We start from the raw sequence: 25,117 nt of genomic DNA, 5'->3' as shown, positions 1-25,117 counted from the left end.
TCTATTTCCTAACTTGTATGTGTCAATGAGATTATTTCACCGACAATTACAGAGCAGGCTGCTGTTAATAACTCACAAAAACCCAAGGCTGCAATCCTTTTGTCTGGGGCTACGTTCCTGCTACTGCTCTCAGGCTGCATACGTGCAAACCTGTTGGCTTCATGTGTAGATATATATATATATTTTCTGAGATAGGGGCCCCCATCACAGCACTTTTTGGGGAAAGATTCTGGGAAATATGTTTTGTGGGGAGATTTTTGTCAATGGAAAATGAAGCTCGCAGTGTGCTGTGAGCTGCTAAATAATGGTTCTCTCATTTATAGAGTGTGGAGCCTCGTCATGATACTTGTGGTTGCAGATATCATCCCTGTGCTATAATAGGTTGAACTTTGTGAGAACTTTTCTTTAATGTAACATGTAATCATACTGTCATTTCAGAAGGTATCTATGGAAAGACTGACAGGTGTATAACTTGGTCTGCTGTCTTTTGCCACAATAAGAGTACCTTTGGAAAGCAGTGCTAAAACAGATGAGGAGCTCTTGCTTATAAGATATAAAATGTTCTTCGTTTTATCTCCCCGGTAACCTTGCTAGCACCAGACTGAAACATTTTGGTCAAAGTGCTCCTACTAGTTTGGATTTATTTTCATTTTTTTACCCTCAGAATTTTAATATTTGTCTCACCACTGTCTTGTATATGAAGGTTATATCAAGCCAGGCATTCATTTATAACTTATTTTGACATCAGCTTTGTCACAGCATATTCCAAGTAAAGATTTTCTGCCTTCAGCCCTCTGCACGTGATTCTTTGAAGGTGACAGAGATGGTTGCATGCTCTGTTATCCTGTACGTTCAGCCACCAGCTCTTGTATTAAAAAATGCATCTATTTGTATTTCATCTAAATTATTAAGTTGGTTAGGAATCATTAATAGCCTTAGCAATACTAAACCAATAGAAAGTAATTTTAACGATAAAGCTTAGTCTTAAAATAATTCTTCTGTTGAAGGATTAATGGGCTGTATTGAACAGGTGGGACTTGCAGAATTAGTGGTTTGCCTAATTCCTATCCTGTATCCATGTTGATAGTGTGAGACAGTGACAAAAAGGATGATGCCTTTTTGTGCCATATCTGTATTTCAGCTTAACAGGAGATTGAAAACATGAAAGGCCTATAATGACATGAGGATTACAGGATTGAGTCAAAATTTGACTCCGGCTCTCAAAATTTGGCATTTCAAAACAAAACTGTTGTATTACTTCAATGACTTGTTTTTCCAGTGAATAACTTCCTTGGTTTGTTTTCTGCTCTGGCATCTGTCTCTCAGGTCAGCAGTGCTGTTGTTCCCAAGGTGGCAGTAGTTGGGAACCACATCGTGGTAAGGAAGGGCTGTTTGTTTCCTTTCGATTCAGATCTGAGTTTCTTTGCGGCGCCTACTTTTGGGAGCTAATCTACCCTTTTGGGTCTGTGAGTGGAAAACATGGAGATAAGAGAAAGACCTGACTTGCAGAATACAATTCAGCAACTGCAGCTTGCTGAAAAAGCACTGCTGATGTGTTCTGTTAAGTTTGCCCTTTTCTCTGTTTCTTGTTTTGGTGTTTTTCTCTCTGAGTTAAGTTTGGTTGAGTTGCGTTTGATGCATAATGAGCGCCAGAACAAAATCTGCAGTGTGAACGCAAGAAGCTTACAAATTCCTTTGTACCAATGAAAGTAAATGCTCTCCAAGCAACTCAGACAAGTGATAACTTTGATCCCATTGACTCAGTCTGGATTTATACTGACTGTGATATGAAGATCTCCTGCAGCCTTGCTTTTCCTTCCCTGTTTTTGGGACCACCTCATTTATCTTACTTAATAACCTCTGTCTTTTTCAGTTAAAAGAAGTTGTTTTTTTCTTTTTATGTGGAAAAATAACCGATGCTCTGGTGTGAAGTCACATCAGGCAGCAGTTTGGCACTTGGACCAAAATGGGGAGTATAGCACTGTACAGCCCTGAAAGCCTTCACACGGATGCTCAACTTTTCATCCTCAGATGAGATCAGGGGATAGTGCCTTGTATTGCTCTCTTTGGATGGCTGTTGTGTGCAGTATTTTACGGCAGCAAATGGGAAGACCAGGTGAAGAACCAGTTGCTGAACTGAGGCACTGAAGTCAGATGTAGGAGAGGTGGGTTCTGGTGCAGCAGCTGTGCAAGGCTCTATGCACAGTGTCAACTTCAAGCCTCTCTGTAGCCCTCCTGCAGCCCAGACAGCACTTACTTCTGGATGGAGGATGAGGGAAATTTGCTAAGCAGGAAAGCCAAATTTCAGGCCCTCTGCCTTTATAACTGAGAAGGAAGAAAGGTTTCCCATGCAGCTCGCTCGCTGTTTCTTATATCTAAATTAACTTATGTATTCACTGTTCTTCTTTCATGTCATTTCATTTTCACAGCCAGCATAAAATTCTTTTGTATTTCTTTTCTGTGCTTTCACTGCACTCTGAACTTAACTAGTTACGTTCCACCGTCACCTTCTGCTAGTTTACAATTCATCTTTTTTATCCTTTTTTAGGTTAAAATAACAGAGCCCGTAGTATTTGGTATCAGACAGACCTGCTGGGTTTCTGACATTCATGTCTTGCTCTCCTGAAAACGTTTGCTGTTTTGTGAGGTATTGGAATTCAGAGTTAATTTCTGTAAAATATGGTTTTAAAAAAACCAACAAACCAAAACAAAATGCATTTAGTAATTGTGTCAAGGACAAAGGCCTCGTCCTGCTTTGTTAAATCAGCAGTTTGTGAATGTCAGCGTTCAGGACACCCCTGGCCACCGCTGCTCCTGCAGTGACGCTGGGCAGGAGCAATGCCATCTCTGAATCTGGCTCTTCTGGAGGTGACAGGGTGATGTATGGCCACCTGCCTTATGAGTCCTTATTAAGATGCTGCAGCTTCTGTGACTGAAGCCACCTGCCAATATCAACCCGGGAAATAATATACAGGTCTGCTTTTAGTGAAAGAATTTCAATACCTTTCAGGTTCCCCCCCCCCCCATTTATTTTCTTCTAAGGGAATAATGGGACCAGGAGAGAGCTTTCTCCTTCTCTGTCTCTGGATGCTGTCATGACTGTGCAGTGGAGCCTTGCCCACTTGTGGTCTCTCTAAGCAGAGATGGCTTCTCTCTCTTCACAGAAGCAGGTACAGGAGGGCATCTCCTTGCTAGGAAACCTTTTTCCTTCTTCCTATAGTCAGAAGGTGAACTTCTCCTGCAGGAGTTCAGTGAGGAGAGAATCCCACATGGCCATGTCTATTTAAATACTGCCTGTGGTTATGGGTTTCAGCAGAGTGCAGAACAAAAATCCAAGTGTCAGTAGAAGACAAAAAGATAATTCACTTTCATCTCAAGAACAAAGCTGAACAGAGAAGCCTTTTTCAACTTTTTTAATTCATGAAACATTTATCTTGGAGTCAGGTTATGTTATGCTGGCACAAATCCCACCTGTCAGCATTTCCACTATAAACCCCTGTTCCTAGTGTTTTTAGGGAAGAGTCTTAAAGGTTTCCTTTGAACAGGTTTAGCATACAAGGTCTTGGCCTAGAAACATGCTTTTCTTCCCAATTAAGCAGAAGGAATATGGCTGCATGCTTGGTGCAGGGGACACGTTCATGCTGCATTCAGGTGAAAGGGATGCAGAAATGTGGGAATTCAGGAGCCTTTCAGTAAGATACATTTAGCTTTTTCTGCATTTTTAACAGCCAGTATTGCTAACAGAAGAGGAGGGAAGATGCTCTTTGAGGAAGATCCCAGCATTAGGGTTAGCTGGCAGAGCTCCTGGAGCATTACCAAGCAGCTTTCTCCTGTTTTTATGATTCCCCAAATGAAAGCTGTTGTATAAGTGCATGCATTTTAAAGAGATTCAAAATTCTCTTGTGTTTCTTTAGGAAGATATACTGAATTACTGGGGAAAAAAAAGTGGGGCTGTCTGTGAGAGAGGGAGATCAGCATAAGAATAGCAAGTAGCTCTGCAGCTGAAGTGTTTAGACTTCAGTGTACACACCTGCACCTGCGAGTCCTTGTGTAGTAAAGCACCCAAATTGTAGTTGCAGGTTATTTTTTTCCCTTACATACTGGATTACAGAATGTCTGAGTAATCCACTGGCTTTTTCCTTACTCTGTCTTCAAGAAACAGTCTTCTCTGCACGATTTTCCCCTTTAGGCTCTATTTCCAACCTAGGAGAACAGAAGCAAACATTGTGCTGAAGGTCCCGTGTTTGAGGTAATAGAGTAAAACCTGCAGTGACAGCTGGTAAAATTGCTTTGCTTGTTTGTTCCCTGCTTACTGTACACATGCCGCACGCCACGTGCTCCTAGAAGTCCTTGGCAGAGGTTCTGGGGGTGGATACCTTTTTGCATTGCCTGGTGTGCTCCAGGTGGGGTAAGATGGGGCAGATGGAGAGGAGAGCAGACCTTGCTGCTGGCAGGCGCATGCAGATGGACATCACAGGGTGCAGGAGAGTGCTGAAGTCAGCCGTGGTAATGCTGGGTGAGACAAAGGGACTGATAGAAATAAGCCATTGTGTGAAAGTGGAGGGGGCAAGTGGTTTTGGATTATTTTCTTCACTTTTTGTGCTCTCATTGTATCCCCTCCTGATGAGTTTACTCTCTTTGGAAAGTAAACCTGCAGTAGGTTTTGTTCTAATAAGGAGATCCAAATTCCTTCTAGTGTTCTTGGTGTACCTACTTCAAAGCAACAATGCAGAAGAATCCCATACAAAGCATGGGATGCCTTCAGAGTCCTTATTTTTACTGGAGATGTCATACATTCACTAGAGAGCCTGCTAGTGCTTCGCTGACACAAAGTGCATGTAAACCAGGCACCCACCTGTGCAAAGACCACATAGACAGACCACACATGGAACAGGCAAGGGATGGACTGGGATGCATCCTTTTCATTTTACACTTGATTGTAAAATGGATGTCCTTGGCTATATTCAGCAAGAGGGACTGAGAGAGCCTTCCCTGATGAGTCAATAGCCAGTGCATGTGCTATGCTTAGGTCTTGTGGAGTGAGCTTCCTAAGCTTCACATTATTTGACTTCCTGAGAAACTTTCAGCTATATAAGATCAGAAGTTTTATTCAAGGCACTGTTCTGTTCACCCTCTCCTCCTAAGGATTAATACTTTTTTTGAGATGCTGCTTTATTTGGATTTTATTTTTATTTTTATTTTTATTTTTTTTTGTGGTAAAGAATGTGTGGTGGCCAGTTCTGCTGTTCAGTTCCTCGTGGTTTGAACACCCCATACATGAAGTCTGTCTAAATGAAAATGTTTCTTTAACTTCTAAGCGAACCAAAGAATTACAAATGGGTCTTTCATCTGAGCACTGTTAGCTAAACCGCATGCTCAGATGTTCTTGTTTAAAAGCTGGTATCATATCAAGCTTATAATTACATCTTGCATGTATTTGTTTAATCTAATGGATTTGTTATCTTGATTTTTGAACTTGGCAAAGGAAGCTTTTTCTTGTCAGATTTTCATGTCCAGTAGAGCATTCAAAATTAGTATGTATGTTAAAATAAGTATAGGAATAGTGAACTGCAGTGTTGAATGAGTTAATGGCTCACCTTAATTCTGCAGATGTAAAGAAGCTGTGGAATATATGTTATAACTGTCTCCCGCCTATGTTGTCTAGCCCTACTATTTGTGTATCTGTATGGATACAGGAGGGTGGATTTGAAGCACAATTTTGCTATTGATTCAGAACTCATAGGCTTTTATCCTTTGAAAGTAAGAACAAAAAATCATTTGAATTTAGGTTCCTTGCTTAATCACTTTGGCTGCAGGATTACTGCTCACAGATCCTCCGTGCCAAAGGTCAGTCTGCTTTTGTGATACGGTGCTGGATCGCATTGAAAAAATTGAAGTGTTTTTGTTCTCTATCTGAAGTCCCTTAGATAGCTCCATCCGAGGCAAGACAATTAATATCTGTGTTCAGTGGAAGCCGAGAAGTTGATAGGCTTCACAAAATAATGCCATGGTATTTCCAACTGCTGATTCTAATGTTAATTTCTGGGTTTTAAAATGGAAAATTACATGTGTTTGTGCATGTCTGAATAGCCATCTAAAAAAACACGCTGCAGAACCCTTCATATTTTGTTTTCTTTGAATTGTTGCTATTATCTGTGTATTTTCTGCAGAGGAAGAATGTATGGTTATTAATGTAATTGGGCAGTAGCTTAAGGAGTGAATAGAACTGAGATTTCTTCCATTAATATTTCAATCAAGACCCGATGACTCAGTTAATAATAATGCATTCTCCGTAATTCACTGCCCTTTACAACAGCTCGGGTGTCAGATTCAAGGAGACTGGATGGGCACTGGAGGTTAACATGGGGGCAAAAATGTGCCCTTGTGCAGTTGCAGAGCCCTGCTCCAACATTTTGGTGTCTCTCCTGCTCTCAGGGGTTATGGTCCCATAAGACTTGAGGGTAGCTGCAATGGAATGGCCATTCTCCCTAACTGACAGCACCTCCCCGGTGTAAACATTAAGACAAGTTCCTCCTTTTTCCTTTACTCTTTGCCTCATAGTACATTTCCTAGGTGAGTCTTGAAACTTGAAAAAGTTCAGTTCAGTGGTAAACAGGGGGAGACTGTGATTTCCAGGTGCTGGTAAAGGAAACACTAGCTGTGCCTTCAATAAAAATAAAATGGTGTTTTGGAAATTAAGTTTCAGCAATAACATTGAAAAACACTTTACAGAACAATTCCCTTTGTATAGCTTTTGTTATTATTATTACTATCATTAAAATCCTTTTCAGGTGGTTTATGCTGAGTTGACTGGCAGAAGGGAAAACAGGAAGTTCCCATTCATTGCGTGGCACAGCATCCGTGCACTTTTTCATCTCTTCTGTTTGTGGTGGCATGCTTTTCTGTCTTCATGGAAAGGCTACTGTGTGTATATTGGTGCTTTAGTGTGTCTGACAAGAAATAACCATACCCTGCTAAGCAACACACTTGTTGTGCAGGCAGTACTTTTTACACACAAAACATATGCTGATGTCTGGGCTGTTACCATGGACTTAGTGCGTTGATATTGCCGCTGATTTTATGTACTGGAAATTTGCTCTTGCTTTCCTGTTCACGTGTGCTTAGTTATAGTTGTCTCCAACTGTGTTATCTTTATCAAGTGTAATCTATCTGTAGTATCTTGGGAATTGTGTGATCACATTTCCATTTCGGCAGTGAATTTATAATTGGATAGTAATTATTCAGATTTTCTTTTTATAGGGATATTTTGGCTTGGCTTTGTTATTTAAAACCACTTAAATAAGCAACCCTGGGGGTTCTTTGAGGGGTTTTTTGACCCGTAATTCTGTTGATAACTGTGAGGAATCAAAGAATTGCACTCTGACAACCTTTTTGTGCTGGAAGTTGATGTGCTTGCTCTTTTGAAGATACTGGGTTGCTTCAGTAGAACAGAGCCTTTCTTGTTGTCTTGTTCTTTGTTAGTTTCTCTTGTGAGACCTGCATGAGGATAACGCTGATCTCCTGGTTTGATCTCAGCAGTGGATGTGGCCTTGAAGAGGAGACTAGTTAAGAAGAAAAAGTGAAAAACATGGGAACGTACAAAGTGGGGCTTGCTGGAGTAGCTTGCTGCCTGCTGTGTTCTAAACAAAATGGATTCTGTGAAGGTTTTAGTACTGAGCTTTATCCTGGAGCCGTGGAAATGCAACTGGAGTCACCTTGACCTCCAGATTTTGGCCACATGCAGGAAGTCATTCATTTCCAGGCTTGTCAGGCTCCTGCTTACAGTCAATGAAGTCTTCTTCTCCCAGTGCTTGAGGTTGAGGAGAGTTTTCCAATCTCACAGTTGTATGGCTGCCCTCCAATTTCCAAGTGTAGTTTATCTGCAGGCAGTGGCTACTTCTGTGCTCCCGTGTCCATGCTGCTCTTCACCTTCACTAGCTCTTCTCCCTCTTTGCTCTTAGTGCTGATACACTTACAACAGCCAACTGTAGTTTTGTTGACTGAATTCCAGTTGGTCAGAGTTGTAATGTGAGCTACAGGATGTTTGTAGATAGTGCCCTTCTAGAATTACCTGGTGCTGAAATCTTATTAACTCCTTTCATGGAAGAGCCTGCTGCAAACAGTAAGAATATACTGCTTAAATACCTTCATAAACATGGAGGAGGCTTTCTCAATGAAAAAGAGACTTCAGATATTGCACAGTAGGAGAGCAGTTTGTTTTTTGTTTGGTGCTTGTGGCTTTGTTTTGGTTGTTGGGTTTTACTTCTGATGGTATTTTTGTTGCTGTTAACTGTTAAACCAGTGTTTTTTATGAAAACAAGGAAGTGCACCATTTGCTACCTCTGTCATGCAGACTTCTTTTTAGCATGAGATATTGTGGTTGGATGCCTGCTGCATTGGGAGAGCAAGTCAGGTATCAGTGATGACATCTGACATATGTTCCTGAAGTATGTAGGTCACTTACAGCCTAATGTGGAAGATGACAAAAGATAATTAATTTTGATTTCATGCTTGTGATTCCTTAAGGAAGACTTTAATGGTGTGTGTGGAGTATCAAGAAGCACATACTGAATCACAGCCTAAGAGCAGGGCTCGGTCTTATGGAAGCACTGATTACACTTTCTAATTCAATCCCTCCTGCTTGGTAGATGTGATTTCTTTTCATGATATTTGAATGCACCTTTTCTGGAAGCAATTACATGAAGTAAGGCAATAGATAAATCCTTAGTAATTGTGAGATATGTATTGCTCTTCCAGCAACTGGACTCTGTTTTCAGCACACAGGATACCTTCTGTTGCACCCAGCCACAAAATCAAGGTCTTTGTATTTATGAGAACGTAGAGTAATGGATAGCACTGTAACTTAAGTGCTTTCTTTATGTTTAATTCTTAGGGTCTCCGTGTTTGTACGTTCTATGGTCACCTGCACCCCTGTAATCATGCTACATTCAGCCCGGAGGTAAGTTCTGATGCTTATGTATTTATTCATATATTTATTTTTAAATTATTATCACCACATTCCTTACTCTGATAAACACCATCTCATGAAGGAGATAGCCCTGAAGCTGAGCTCAGCTTCTGGAACACTTTGTCGCAGCACACACCTCCGGCCAGGGCACAGACTCAGAGACTGTTAAATGAAGCTGCCTTTCCATGTGCCTAGTTCCATGTTCCTTTCATCACTGCAAGATAATCTAAGCCATTCTCCTTTTTATATTGTCCTTTAGTTACTTTACTTCAATGACATTCGCTGTTAGTTTTTTTCTTGGGTGGTTAATGGTATAGTTGTTGTCAAAAGTGGGTTGTTTTGGTTGGGGTGGTGACAGGCTGTGATCAAAATGCTTACAGACTTTGTAAGGTAAGTCATTTGTTTAGGAATGTTTCTTAGAAGTCATCTGAAATATTCAGAAACCGAGGCTTTTGCAGTTTATGGTTCCTCTGGCACTCTTGCCCGTGCTGCTCTTAAAACCAGTGTGGAAATGATAAAGCATATGCTGCTTCTTGCCACCACTTGAATTCTCCTCTCTAAGGAACTGGCTTTTTCGTCATCTTTCCTGAAAAGCACCTCATCAGCGTTCCTGCTCCCCATGCTCTCACTGCTAGTGTTTCATTACAAGCATAGCAAGGTACCAGTTTTCAGCTGTAGGAGATCCAGAATTTTCTCTTGTGTAGTACCCACTTGTGCTGTACTGTTCGCCTATGGGAACTGTATGTGTTTCTAGAGCAAACCCTAGGGGTTGATACAGCACAAAGTGTGAGGTAAGCTTAGTTCAAGGAGGTGAATAGGGATTCCCAAGGCATCTTAATTGCTTTTCTGCCACGTGTATGTATGTTCGACAGGCACAGCCTGCCTCTCAGTGTTTTGAAACATGATAGTATAGTAAAAATAGTATTTGACACCAAGAAGAATTGTTAGGGAAAGCTTCACTGTACCTGGCAATAATATAGCATGGTCTCTAACCTGAGTATTTACTAAGAGCCTCATGCTTTAATGCAGCTTGTAATGATTAACAGAAAGCTGGAAGGCTTGTGCTGATAATCTTCCAGCTAAGCATGTTATTTTGGTAAAGAATATTATATTTGGCATTAAACCCTAAACTAAAATCATTGGTTGACATTCTTAATGATTGAATTAGTAAAAATGGAAACATCCAGAGCAGCATTCATTAAATTGAGTGAGGAATACAATTTCAGGAGCTGTAATTGCAGCTGCACAAATTAACCCTGTATATACAGAAAATCTACTGAAAAGGCTGAGTGGTTGGTCCTGAGTTGCACAACTTAGAGTTGTGACACTGGTTGGCTGGCAAAAGAAGTTCTAAGTTTCAACCTCATGTAGCACCAAGGAACCGTTTTCTTCTCCTCTCTTGGTTGCCCACCAAGAAAATGAAAATATTCCACCGTAAGTGAGTTGAATAAGGCCCTGGGATGAGAAAGTTTTTGTTAAAACATGCGTGGTTTTTGAGGGAAAAAGCTTTTGTAGAAGCACTAACATTCTCCCATGCTGTGTTAGGAGTCCTCTCTGCAGGGTGGGATTCTGAAGGTGTAATGGTGAAACAGCCCGAAGGTTCACTTCCTTACCAGGATAGAAGTCTGTTTAAGTAAGCCCCTAAGTCACTTCAGTGGGCTTGTGATAGCTGTGGTTGAGGCTGCTGTGTGCCAAAGGAGTTCTGAAGGACCGTGAAATGCTGATTACACAGTGTGCTGTATAGAGAATGCAGGAACAAAGAGCACATTTTCCAGTTAGATCTGAGAGCTACCCAGGCAGCGTGTCCAAAGACAGAGGGATATTTTAGAAGAGTATTGTATGAGGAAAAAGTAAAAATGAATAATGCCTTTATAGAGATTGAACTAATTCTCATTCAGCTCCCTAGAATGTAAGTTATTTACTATACCATACATCTTAAGACTGTAGGTAACAGATTTTTGTTACGTGTACAGTGTTCAGTAGCATTTAGACTCCGTGATTAGCAATACTTCTGTAGAGCTGTTGTGCTGTGTGGCACTCAAAATACGCAGCCATTTGCTGAGGGCTGCCTTGTTGGGCACGAGCTTTGCGGAGAGCCTGGCTTGAGTGCCTCTGCTTGAACGAATGCTCTGCTTTGCCTTCTGATGCTGTGATTGGATTAGGAATTAAAAGGCAGGCTGGTTCTGTGCCTGTCAAAAATTTGGGAAAATTGCAGCAAAATCCACACAACTGCTTTTGAATTGATGTAGAAAATTGTATCTTTCCTTAATTTTACAGTCCCTTTTACTGTCATGCAGAGAAAATTGTTTCAGGTATTTCTTTTTCACTAGAGGCTAAGCCTTTGGGTGGAAATGTGCATGTGTGGTGGGAAGGATGTATTTTTTAGAGGCTGCTGTACATGTTCAACCTCTCTTCAAAGTCTCTGAGCACACTAAAAGTTGTATGTATCTTATATATGTGAATGTACCTTGCCTGGGAAACCAAAGGTGCCCCGTTTAGAGATGCCCAACCTCTAGAGACTGCACTGTAGAGGTAATTTCCCTGATTTTGGAACATTACAAGGACTTTTACCCAGAGGGTGGTGATGCACTGGCACAGGTTGCCCAAGGAGGCTGTGGATTCCCCATTCCTGGAGGCATTCAAGGCCAGGCTGGATGTGGCTCTGGGCAGCCTGGTCTGCTGGTTGGCGACCCTGCACACAGCAGGGGGTTGAAACTGGGTGATCATTGTGGTCCTTTTCAACACAGGCCATTCTATGACCCTGTGATTTCAGACAAGCCCACATAATTATTTGGTTCCATAAGACTGCTTAAATGCAGGCTAGGAATGGGCAGAAGGTGCTGGAGGGAGGAGCTTCACTCCTGCATCCAAAGGCTGCAGTGGGGACACCTGTGTCAGCCCTGGCTATCTTCTCTCGTGCCCATTATAGAGAATATTAATACGTATCTGTGTAACTCAAGCAAAGATGAAAATTCAGTTCACTAGCATTTTTGTATTTGTACAAGTTTTTAATCAGGGGGGAAATGGGAAAGCAGTGCAGCTTCATATAATAGGTTGCTCACAAGAAGTGGTGATCTGTTCTTGAATGTTGTCCAGCCTTTTCTACTGTGTGATAGAAAATCTAAGCACGGCCTTTAGAGCATTGGAAATCAAAGTTTTGCACGTACTTTATACAGCGCTTTCCCAGCTTGGCAAATCACCATATGTTCCTGACATACAAAGAGTATAGATGTTGGTTCAATCATTACAATTTCAAACTAGAACAAAATTCACTCCCTTATGTGTGTATACGTATGCACTCATGGTGAGATAAGGGTATAATTACTGTGCTCCTGTGTTTGTATCTATCTGCCATATTGTGTTTGTGTGATGCTTGCAGGTTAAGAAATCATTGCAGAGGTTACCAGGGTTTCACACAACAAAACAAATGTTGAAGATACAGGTTGTATTAGGAAAGCCTGCAAGACTATAAAAATATGCTTTGGTACCAACTGCCTGATTTTACCTCCTCAAGCCAAAATGCAAAAAGCATTTATCTCATTCTGCCATTGATTTACTGAAGGACAAATAATGTCAGACAGTTTTTAAACAAAAACAAAATTTCAATTTTGTTTACCTCTTCAGCAGTCCAGTTTGATGTCAGCTACCATTTAGCTGGGCCAATAATACTGATATCCGATGTCAGTTCTTATTCATTACTGCACCAAAATGATGCAAAAGTCAGATCTTTGCGATGTTTCTGTGGATGGCCACATAAAGCTGAGGATGTCTGACTGCATCTCACAGACACAAACAAGCAAAGGACAGAATGCAAACTCAAAAAAGTATCTGCTCTTATTGTTATTTATGTATTCAAGTGTTCACTTCTTTGCATAAACTCAAAGCCAGTTACTTACAAAGGTTACCTAGTAATATCAAACGTGTTCAATTATACATGCAAAAGGGCTAATGGGTTCTTCCTCTAGTTTATTTCTGTCTCCATGCATAAGGAATATAATTACCGATCTAAAGTGCATTTTAAATACAGATTTTGGTATCATTAGTTAACCATTTTCAGCCCACTGAATGTTGTGAGAAGTAAAACAAAGAGAACAGGAAGAAGAAATCTGTTCTGTATCTGTGTCACAGCAGGGAACAAAGCCTGCATCAATACGCTCCATTTTTTTGTTGGCAAAAAGCTCTTTCTGCTAATGGTGGAACTCAGAGAACTGTCCTAAAATACACTTCCAATCCATTCTCTGAAATATTCATGTTGCTCCCTATTTTTGGAAGTGATTTTCCTGGAATCCATTCTTCCTTTGGCCGGGCATTCCATTTAATCACTTCCCATCATCCCTGGTGCAGTTGCTGTTGGCAGATCCCTCCAGCTAGCAAGTACGTGCCTGTGGTACCCACTGCCTACAGACCAGAGCAGATCTGAAAAGCACTCCAGAAGGCTGAGACAGGTCCATCTTTAGCAGGATCGGCGTAAATATTCTTGCTCTCTGCCTCTGATACCAGAGTCTTAATATAGAAAGCTGGATAAACAAACAAGAATGTCTCTACCAAATAGCTGTGAAGTTACAAAAATGTCCCCAGCTCTTTCTCTCAGCAATATGTGTGCTCTTATCTGACCATGCTACGTGTCCCAGAGAACAGAGACGGTCTGCTAACAAAGGTGTAGCACACCTTGGAGAGTCAGTGACAGAGCAGTCCTCATTGTGGCTCACAGAGCAGATGATGCTGCCCTAGAGACCTTTACTGTCAGGGTTATAATGCACCAATTCTTTCTGCCACAACAGTTTGCCTCATTTCTCCTGCTGTAGGATTCAGGCCTTCCTTCCGTTCGACTTTGCTTATAAACCCAGGAACCCTTTCTGGTGCTCCTTGTCGTCCCTGTACAGATACCTGCAGTAGATGATGGAGCATCCTGTAATGTTCAGCAAAGCAAACACACAGAAGCTTCGACAGGGAGAGATTTGCTTGCATTCTGTCTTCCTGCTACTGGGGTCTGCAAAGGTATTTCCAACCTGCCAGGAAGGGCAAGATTTCTAGTCATGTTCACGGGGACTTCTTCACCCCAGCAGGTGCCTTGTGTAGGGATGGGGCAGGCTGAGAAATGTGGGGCAGACAGCAGGCAGGGAGGGCTTTGCTGCTCATTCTGCCATGAAATTCATTTGCGCCATGGCTAACGCTCATCTGGCTCGTTATTATTTGAACAAGACAGTTCATCAGTTAATTTTGCATACCACTGCTAGGTAAGATTTTTTTTAGAGTCCAATATTGGTAGGGCAAGGAGGAATGGCTTAAAACTAAGGGGAGGTTTAGGTTAGGTGTTAGGAGGAAATTCTTTACTCAGAGGGCTGTGAGGCCCTGCCACTGCTGCCCAGAGAGCTGTGGGTACTCCATCCCTGGAGATGCCCAAGGCCAGGTTAGATGGGGCCCTGGGCAGCCTGAGCTGGTGGGGGGCAACCGGCCCATGGCAGGGGGTTGGAACTGAGTGGGCTTTAAGGTCCCTTCCAACCCAAACCATTCTGTGATTCTGTATAAATAGACATTTACTTAAACTTCTGACTGGATTTACAGGATGCTGTGAAGTATTCTGGAATGTTTTAGGTCTGGATGTTTTAAAAGCTGAATATTTCTTTTGGTGGGTATAACAGTGCACCTAGCCTGTTGTTATTTCTTAAGTCAGTGATGGCTTATGCTTTTGGATGCCTCCTTTTTGGAGCCTCGTAGGCTTTGTGGTTGGGTTGCAGCATACATGCTGTGATGCACAGGTGACTGGATTGCAGACAACTCTGATGTCTGAAGCAGAAAGTGTGGCATCATATTTAAATGGCATTGACTTAATTTGATTCTGAGCAACTTAAAAAAAATACAAAAGCCAAAATGAAAAACATGCTGTGTGCCTTAGGTGAAATGTAGTCCTTGGAAAGATCCTCAGGAGGAGCAGCTAATGAATTGACCATGCAGGACTTTCTCTTTTGCTTTCAGACTTCAAATTTACGGTTACAAATATACTGTTATGTCCACTTGCTCGTAAGCGTAATTGAAAGAAAAAGAGATTATCTCCCTTAATGTGATTTTGTTTGCAGAATGTGGTGTTGTGCAGTGAATGTGACCCTCTGTGTATACAACCCCAGAAGCAAACGCTGCTTAGCATGCAGGACTGCGAGCAGTGTGTGAGACATGCCCTTCTTTCTTAGAGGAGAAGAATTAATTTCTCTTTCCTAAGTTGCAACTGCAGGAATCAGAATTGTTAAAAATGGCATTTCCTGGCCTAGGCCCAGCACGGCCAACCTCCCAGTGCCAGATTTATGCTGTGGATTTTGGGCCCCAGCCTAATTCATTTTTCATTTTAACAGCTGTTCTTTAAACATGTCGTTTTACAATATAAACAAAATCGGAATACCAGGATCCAGCCAGGCTTTTTGAAGTTCTATTTCCCACCTGAATTACAGTCAAACTCACCTTCATATACGATGTTTCACAGGAAATACTGTTCTAAAATACATGAGGAGGCAGGCTGGTGTCCCTGCGCTTTATGGTGTAACTCCCTCGTGTGACAGTAATTTTCTCAGTAAATCGTGAGATTTAAGCTGTTGTTACCACTGACTTGGATAGGAGAGAGCTCAGTTATGAGCCTGCCTGCCCTACATCTGCTCACCTGTGTGGATGGGCTCCCACTGCATTAATTAGCCCCCTACCCTGGTAGGAGGGCTGCTGTCGGTATGGTTTTGCATTGCTCCATGCAGAGAAGTGAGAGTTTTTCCAACATAAAGCACATTTGCACAAAGCTAATTCCTCAGAATTAAGCAAAATGTGGTTTGGTGAAGTGAGTGTTTGCATTCAAAGAGGGCTCTTGAGCCACTTACCCTTTAGCATCAAGTTGTGGCCAGAAAGTGCTCTGAGCAGTGCTGCGCACTTGGAGGTGCACTGCATGGCTCCATTCCATAGCAGGGCTGGGTTTAACTGCATTTAGGCAAGAATGAAAGGAGGGCCAATTTTGGAAAGGCCTCTTTGTTCCGAAGATGCAATTAATCGGTAGTTGAATAAATATCACTGTTAGAAGGCCCTTGAATAATGATTTAATCTGAAAATAATTGAGAATGCAGAGCTGAAATCGAGCAGGGAGAGGAAGTCAGATCATTCTGTTTTGACATTTTGCTGATTGTTTTTTTGAGGAAGACCTGGAACCAATGGGATGCAATTTGTTGAACTGGTCATTCTTTTGTCTTGGAATACTTTGAAACCAGGAGAGTTCATGTGCTCATAGGAGTACAGAGATGGGCCAAACATCCAGACATCCATGAGAACGTTTATAAAGTATAGATATTCCTTCCTTGTGCATTTGGATTCCCTTACAGATTGCCCGAGGACGTTATAGTCAAATATCAAGTTGAACTTCTTCACTTTCTGCACTCCTTTGATGATCTCTGTGTTTTAAGAAGGCACCTGTAGTTTACTCATAGGTATTTTTCCCCACTCAGATGTTGTATTTTGTAAAATGGCCCACAGTTTACCGTTTCAACAATAGCTCTGTTGGCACTAACAGTAATTTATGCATTTATAAGAGCACGTAGCACATGTATATATTCACATTACTGCAGTGAATGCTGCCCCGTTTTTGAAAATCAACTGATTTATATTTGAATGACAACAAAATCCCAGTACAAGAACATGGCACGCCTTCAGAATTGCAATGCATTTTGCTTTCAGGAGTGTCTAATCAGGTAATGATGTCACCCAGCTTCAGTTCAGTCATGTTGGCTCTCAGAAGAGCAAGAAAAGCCAGTAATGGCAATTATCATTCATCTCCTCCTCTCGCTGCTCAGTTCCCAGAATTCAAAGGCCCTTCTTTGATGGTTAAAAAGGAAAAACAAAATTGATTATTTTAAACCTCTCTGCAAAAGATATTGCTCTCTTTGCAGTGCCGTTTCAAGTGCAATGTCAACGGTGGCTAGCAGTAACTCTGCAGGGAGTGCAGTGATCTTGGGTTTCATATGTAAATTTATGCAAAGGGCTTCTGCAAGCCTGGCATGTGTTGCTCTCCTCAAACACCACAAGGCACTTCACACTACTTGATGTGGCAAAGAGAAGAGTGATTCCCTCTGTTTCTCACAGCGAGAGGAAAGTCTGCAGAGTGCATGTAAACAAGTGAGAGACCCATGATCCATCATTATTTTTAAAGGTGGTGGAAATGGAGATTTGCTGCAGCGAAGCTCTGCCGTCATCTTTGATTATTTTCAATGGAACTCCTCCTTTGTTGAACAGAAGGAATGTTCTTTATGGGTCTCTGCATGCTCTGAAAGGATAAAGTTAATAATCTAGAAATAATGGCACTTGAGGATATATTCTTCACCTTGTCACAAAATCATCGCTGAGAAAAAGGGAATGAGATAAACATTTCTACTGTGATATCTTTAAGCTCCTTAGTGTGCTGTGGCCCACATACCTGTTCATTTATCAGCACGCACATCTCATCCACATCTTTTTTCCCATTCCCAACATATTTGTTTCCCCTCTTTCCAATAACAACAGACTTTGGTCGCTACTCACACGGAGCAAACACATCAGTGTGCTTCTCCGGTAAGAGCTCTCCCTCCTGCTCCCAAGGGCTGCCTGGCTGTTCACATGCTGTGTGTTGTTTGCACTGACAGCACTCATCCTTTGGCCAGAGCTCTCTCTCCTTGGAGCCCCTGAAGGTCAGGAGAGCCAGCAACAGAATCTGTGCCAGGACCAGAACCATCCATGCTCCCAAAGACAGAAAACACCCGTTGTGCTGAGAGATAGTAATCTCCCTCCAGTTAGTGGGGTAGGTGCTGAGACTGCCTTGTAAGTGAGCTTGAAAGAGAGCTTGGAGCAAATTCTTGTAGTTATGAATCCATAATGGTTTTTAATAATAGATATTGTCTTTTATCAAATGCTTGCAGAGCATGTAGAGCTGTGCTTGTGAGGGAGGTTGCTCTTGCCCAGAGCATGCACAGTCAGTGCGCACAAAACTTGCACATTGGGCCATAATGTTAAGAGAAAAACAGCCCGGTGAGTTATTGCAGCAAGTTGCAGAACTTTTAATAGTCAACTGCACAGTGCAGAATGAGGAGTTGTCTCTTGACAACTGCAAATAAAGCTGGAAGAACCAACTGTGAAGCTGTGAAGACTCTTCATCTATGTTGACTCCCCTCTCTTCCAGAAGAGCTCATCCTGCCAACTGATGTCTATTAGGTTAAGAAAAAAAAAAGCCACAGGGAGGGAGTACCAGACCCCAGTTGCCTAAGCTCTAGATGTTTATTGTCTGTAGCTGCCTTGAGGCATATATGGTTACTTTGATTGTGATGTAAGATCAAAACTGAGAAGGAAATATCAGATGTGAAGGTACTGGCACTGCCTGTAATCTCCACTCTTGATAAAAATAAGTCATAATACCACCACACTCTCAAGGTGGTCATGTTGTTCTGTAGTTTTACCAAGTTAAGTAACTCTGTGTCTTTCTAAGAAGATTTTCATTTGAAACCAGAGTGCTTTTAAACCCAGTGCTTCAAAAATGGGTGGTGATTGATTAGTCATCAGTCTAATAATGGAACACATCTGCATTTTTTTCCTCCATCTGTGTGCTATTTTGCATAATTCATTTGGCTTAATAGGACATTAAAATCTTTTTTCCTGTTAAAGCTGCACCACATTCATCCACCCCTCCTTGGATTCCCTTGGGATTCCCCTGCCTTGGCTCTCTGCAGCTCAGAAAGCCTCAGTCCAGCCCACGAGATGCGATGGCTCAGTCACAGGACTGTTGGCTGCTTGTGCCCCATCATACTTTCTGACTGCTGTTAGCTTTTGTATTACATCAAGGCATGAGGTTAACAGCTCTCACCAGGTTCCTGATGTGCTTCATGCTGTAAGTGTGGGAGGTAATGATTCCTCCTCTTTAGAAATACGTTAATGCATATAAAATGGTGGTAGAGTTAAGTGACTTGGGATGTGTCCCACAGGGTGCACCTTAGAAATGCTTATTTCCCCACTCTGTCTCAGTCGGAGGCAGCTGAGGCTGCTCATCATGCGTCTTCTGGGGCTCCATGGCAGGCAGTTTCCAGCTGCAGCTGCTCGAGCACAGAACAGATGCCAGAAGAGCTGTGTCACCAGGCCAGGGCCAGGTAGGTGATGGGAGATGGGGTCTGTGCAGGGAGCTGTGAATGCGGTATCGTTACCTGATGCTCCGCAAGCAAAGGAAGTTCTCAAAGTGACAGTGAGCTCCTTCACTAACTGTTTAACCTAAAATATTCACAAAGGGCCATGGAACAACTGCTGACCTTCCTTCAGAACTAAACTAGGATGAGAATACTGCTGGGGCGGGGGTTATTGCAGCCTAAGTTAGATAAAGCTATCTGCCACAGTTCATGTGTTACTGATACACAGTAATCTTCAGGAAATTAAATTAACTTGTACCTGATGCTTAATTTCATTGTTAATCATTATTAATATTCACTAGAAAAACAAAACAAAACAAAAAACAAAAATAAGGTATGTCAAAAAAAAAAAAAAGGAAAACAAGATTTAAAAAACTTAATGGAAATGATATAAATCTGTTAATTTCTCATTAGCAGACATCATCCTGAGGCTACAAGAAATTATTTTACAGTGGTTTTTAAGTGCCTTTTGAGATTGGGATTATGTTGCATGTACCCATTGTAGAGGGGATCTCCAATAATATAGGGATGTGTACTAGGAGGCAGGAAAGGATGTCTGGAGGTAGAACTGTAAAGGCAAAGTCCGTTGCAGCTTGGAACCAGTCTCTCAATTCAAACTAATTGAATCCTTGCATAAATTTTTAATTACTCGAGCATGCACACACACAAAAGTACCAGCTTAATTGTATAGGCTAGGAAGGAGCTCTCACCAGTTTCATGAATCATTCTACACGCTCCTTGATTACAGAATATCATATGTAGGTCATGCCAAAAAGATGCCGCCTATTTATTCCCCTGGCAAGTACAACTGATACAAAGAGCACAATAACCCTACGTGATAGAGCAAACTCTCATCTACAGAACATTGTTTTTCAACACAGTCACCACTGTTAGCAGTGCATTTTTGCCAGCAGTTAACAAAAGGCTGCATGCTGCACTCGTAATCATCTGTACCAGCACAGATGATCCACTGTCACCACTGCTGAAACACACCATCCACCACCTCACCATGCTCACACCCACTGCTTGGACTCCATAAGCATTCAGTAAGTGTCAGTGAATGTCTGGGGGTGCTGTTCTTTACACATAAGGAATTCAGCTTAGGAGGCATTACTTTTGGAGCAGCCACTGTACTACTGAACTTCGGTGATGCAGTATAAAATGTAGTCTGAATGAAAACCATACAATGTAGAGCTCCTTTTGCACGTCGTCTTCTCCTTGGATCTCATTGTACCTTGCTTTTAAATGTAGGAAGATCAGTTGAGCCCTAATAGTCCAGCTTGCTGTTTGGTAAAATATAGTATTGAAAAGCCATCATAAAAAGAGATGTTATTGTGGCAGGAAGCAAAACTCTTCTCCAAGAGCAAGACAGTTCATTCTTCTGTGAATGACTGGAACAGTAGCTACGAAAGGAATGAAAAAGCCAAAAGCTAATACAGGAATTAGTAATGATTCCACTTTAAAGCTTTTGAAAATGGCCCATGGCCAGAAGCAAATGAGTTCGTTTAACATATGATTTATTCCTTTCTTCATCTCTGAATGGCATGTAGCATCAAATTGTCCTTAAGTTTGATTACATTCACAGTTTATTTGTTCCTGTTGAGAAGTTGTTATCCCACATCTTCATCTCTCTTGATTTAGAAAAGGTGTGTAATGGGGGTCAAGGCGAGTGAAGAAGTGAAATGTAATAGCTGACTCATTAACAAATCCTTTTGGTATGCTTTTGGCGTAGGAACTGCGTAGGTATCAGCAGTAATTAAAGCACTGGATAATAAGGTTGTGGGCAGAGTATTCTGAGGTACAGAAAATGCCTGCTGTCATAGGTTGTGCATTGCCACCAGAGTCCTGTACGTTAGCATGTGTTACAGGTTGCCATCAGAACCCTGTATTTTCTCAGTTGTTTTTGCAGATGAGATCTGCTCCTTTTCATGCACACTGGGCACGATATCCTACTGTGTGTGTGGCATTGATGCACAGTGTGTTTGTACCAGGCACCTGGGAGGAAAGGGATAGAAAGTCTGCAGAGTTTTGTCAGTTGCTGGTTGATAGTGTTTCTGGGATAGACTACAAACCCTTTGGAGCAGGATCATCTTTTGTAGCTTGTTTGCACAGCACCAAGCAGAGAGGGATGCTGCTCCCACATCAGGTTTGTCCAGCCCTGTTTCATTCACGTGGATCTGTGAGGATCCTGCAGGCCAGTCCTTTCTGGCATGGCCGCACATTGCAGCCTGCAGAGAACTTAAGTAATGTTTTGGGGCCTTCAGTGTATCTTACACGTTGTGCCTACCAGCAATTTGGCACATAACAGAGATGGATGAAAATAAATGTGGTAGTGAATAGGATGACAAGATTAAAAGAGGATAGGGAACGGACAGGGAAGAATGCATGGCGATGTTTTTCCTCTGAAAATGTGCTTTATTGAGATCCAGATCAAACCATGCCACAGTCCAGAGTGTAACTGTTGTATTTATTTTATTCTGTTTTGTGCATGGCTTGCTTGACCTCTTTGTTTGCACAGGCTGAACTTAAACTTTTGCTACTGTTGAAATGAAAGAGTTGGGCAAGTATGGTTGAACAGATAGTAAAATGAATAGCTCCTCCATCAAGTTCAGCAGCACCACACTTGCTGAGGTGCAATGTAGATAGGGTAACTCTGCTTTCTTACAAAGCAGTGAGTGCTGAGATGCTATGCATTGCCAGCTGAATTCTGGCAGATGACTGCTTTGTTTCTATGTATTACTCCATATTGTTCCCTGTAACAAGCCGTAATGGAGCTCTGACAGCTGAGTACCCTACAAATGGACCTAAAGATTTCATTAAACTTTGACCATGATAGTGTTTTGCAGGCTGTTCCTTTCTGCTTGAGAACACAATGGATACTTTCTGATCTTAATTCCTCTTTGCTAGACGGCCACAAGCATTTTCTTGCATAAAAATTGACTGAATATGACAAAGCCATGGATGTGGCACCTGACCAGTGTTTTACCTGAGTCTCAGTTCTGTTTCATTGTGATTCTCCTGCAAAACATTATCTGTTAATCTATTCTCTAACCGTTGCACAAATTGGAAAAAAACATTGACTTTAATGACTCTGAATACACACCAGCTGAGCTGCTTTGGGGATTCGGCATTTCAAATCTTTATACTGGAGGTTTAAATAGGAAGTAAATCCTGTGTCTCTGTGAGAGTTATAATCACAAGCCGTATTCTTGTAGTATTAAAATCCAAAATGACCTCTGTTCTCTCTTTTACTTAAGGTTTCTAATAAACTGTTTTCTTTAGTAGTTCTGGTCTTCAAGTTAATGTAGCAGTCAAGAGGCTGCGATAACCAAACGCATTAACTTATTTTTACTTAAATACATAAGTTTCAGTGCCTGGCATCAGGATGTATCCAGCCCTGCATCGTTTGCATTCTTCTGTGCCAAAATATCTAATTAACGCCTTGGTTTTGTTTCCAACCTGGACAGAGCAACATGATTGCTTCCGTCGATACCTGTGGTGTGCTGAAGCTGTGGGACGTGCGGCAGGCGGATCCCATCCAGTCTGTGGATACAGGCCCCCGTTCTGCCAACCAGGTCGCCTTCGATTACTCAGGTAGGATGCTTTCCCAACTTTATTTGGTCTAAGTCACGTTTTGTTTTGGAATGTCTCTGAAGTTCTGAAGCTAGCTAGCATATGAGAAGCAGCATAGATGTGTTCATGTGAAAGACAAGACATCCTTTAATACCAACTGGTGATGAATGCGCTCATTTTCTATGGACTAGATTGGCAATTTGGACTAATGGTCCGCTTGTTTAGAAGAAAAAATGCACAAGAAAAAGAAGTGCAATTACAAAATTATTAAGTAAAACACATAAATGATCACTGTGAGTAGAAAACTTAGTGAAACTGCTTCTGTTTCAGTGCTGTTTATTCTTCAGTACTGTTTGTTCTTTTGCTAATTCTGTAGTTGCATTTCATAACCAACTTTACTGAGTCCTCTTATAATCACTTCAGAACTTCATTGTGTTGACAGGATTGCTAACAGTGCACAAAATAACCAGGTATTTTTTATCATCAGCCATGCGTTGCTGTGTCAGCAATATTGCAAATGAAGGTGCGTTTTCATTTGAAGAGGGGCTATTGGAAAACTGTTGTTTTTTGTTGTTATAAAAAGTATATTAATTCTCTATTCCAAAGCGTGGACAAACGCTTATATTGCAGCACAAAATTTGCTCCTAGCTCAGAAAGTCATTGTAACTCAAAGGAGGGATGATATGATAACTTATAAATATTGCTTATTGAGTACTGAAGGGATAAATATTGCTTATTTTAAAATGTGTATGCATTTGCATTGTGTGTTAAATGCGAGCAATGTGATGTTTCAGTAGAGTATGAGAGAGAATTAAGGGATCATTTCGAGAAAGACTGATAACACATTTTGTCATCATGACCCACATACTGTGGAATACATAATATCAATATCTGAGCCACTTGGCAGAAAAGTTTGCCATCAAACTCTATCGTATTTATGTAGCATTTTCACAGATCTCTCTACTGTACCATTAAATAATAAGGTATTTTCGTTTCCAGCGATAAGATACATCGACACTGTCCATTTTGACAGCTTCCTAAAGACAAATTAAACCACTGTTCTATTTATGTGCGTAATTTGGAACAAGAGCACATTTTTTTCTTGAGGAGGATTTGAAGACGATTTCATGTCTGGAGCATAATGCTGGGTCATTTGCAAAGGAATCACATAGCTGAAAACTGCAGCAGCACTGCTTCTAGCCAGATGGGAGCTTTCCAGTAGAAAGGTTATTGGCTTCAGGTAATCTAAATGGGCAAAATTTCCCATCATTTGGATAAAATCCAGGATTTTCTCTGCAGGAGTAACCACAAAACAGAGATATCAAATTGAGATGGATGATCAGAATGAGACATAATGTAAAAGGACACAAATACACCTAGCTAAAGATATGGAGATATCTGGCTGAGAGAGACCTATACAACATCTATGTTTTGAGCTGCCCTTTCTGCTCAGGATATAGAAGTTGTGGTCTCTTCATGCCTGCATAACCTCACCAGGGACTTGGGGTGAGGCATGCTGGCACTGCCCACACGCACACCCCGACTGAACAGGCAGCACCTATCCACAGAGAAGGCCTTGTTGGCAGATACCTGTTTGTTACCAGAGTTAATCTTGAGTGATCCAGAGATGGCTTTTGGTGCATCAGCATGAGTGGTGTGTGATGTGTTTGTTGCAACACAGAGAACTTGATAAAATGATCCAGCCAGTTCCAGCATTGTCTATTTAATAATGTACTCATCTATTCGTGGACTTGGTCAAACTATTCAGTCAGTCACCTGTGTGGGCTTAGCAAGAAGTAATGACTATGCTGAAATAAGTCAGACAGCCAGAAATCCACCCAGATGACGATGGAAGAATATATCCCATGTTTAACTAGCAGCCTGATGGGCATTGACAGAACTGTCTCATCTGAGACCTCTGTCTGTGGCGAAGCTTGGGTGGATGTTTCTGACCTTATCAAAGTGTGGCTTAATTACTAGCTGTATGGCTCCGTCTCTCCTGGTGATATACTGCCTAGTGTAAAATACTTGACTGCATTAATAGTCATATGCAGAAAACAAATTGTTCAGCTTCCTGCAGGTGGATTTAATTACTAGATTAGAGAGCCATGGTTGAACAGGTTTTTTTTTATCCTGCCCAGTAATTATTTAAATTATGGCTAATAATGATAGAGGAGCTTTATGAACTGTTTGTCTGTATCAGCAAATGATACTTAAGTCAGAGATAGTAAGGCCTAACTTATGGGAGATTTTATTTGTTTTTCCTTTGTATTGTTTTTAAGTAATTATAATAGCAAATGTAATGTGGATGGGTACATCTTAACCTGTTATTTTAAAGTGGAAATACCATTCCTTGGTGTTAGTTTCACTGCGTGGAATTTGCTCAACAAAGAAATAGCACCAAGAAGGA

General features: G+C 41.5%; 1 protein-coding gene across 1 annotated transcript in view; it reads left to right on the top strand.

Moving 5' to 3' along the window:
* SPAG16 (sperm associated antigen 16) overlaps window positions 1-25,117 on the top strand; it is a 339,824-nt gene that overhangs the window by 233,969 nt on the left and 80,738 nt on the right. Inside the window, exons 14-15 of the mRNA XM_015867952.3 lie at window positions 8,894-8,959; window positions 22,602-22,728. Of these exons, the coding sequence (XP_015723438.2) occupies window positions 8,894-8,959; window positions 22,602-22,728 (193 nt within the window). The remainder of the gene's footprint in view (window positions 1-8,893; window positions 8,960-22,601; window positions 22,729-25,117) is intronic.

Source organism: Coturnix japonica, chromosome 7 (assembly GCF_054131305.1).
Source record: "Coturnix japonica strain WE chromosome 7, WE-NBRP24, whole genome shotgun sequence".
Taxonomy (NCBI): Eukaryota; Metazoa; Chordata; class Aves; order Galliformes; family Phasianidae; genus Coturnix; species Coturnix japonica.
Note: the sequence above shows the minus strand (reverse complement) of the source record. Positions and strands in the feature narration are given on the sequence as shown.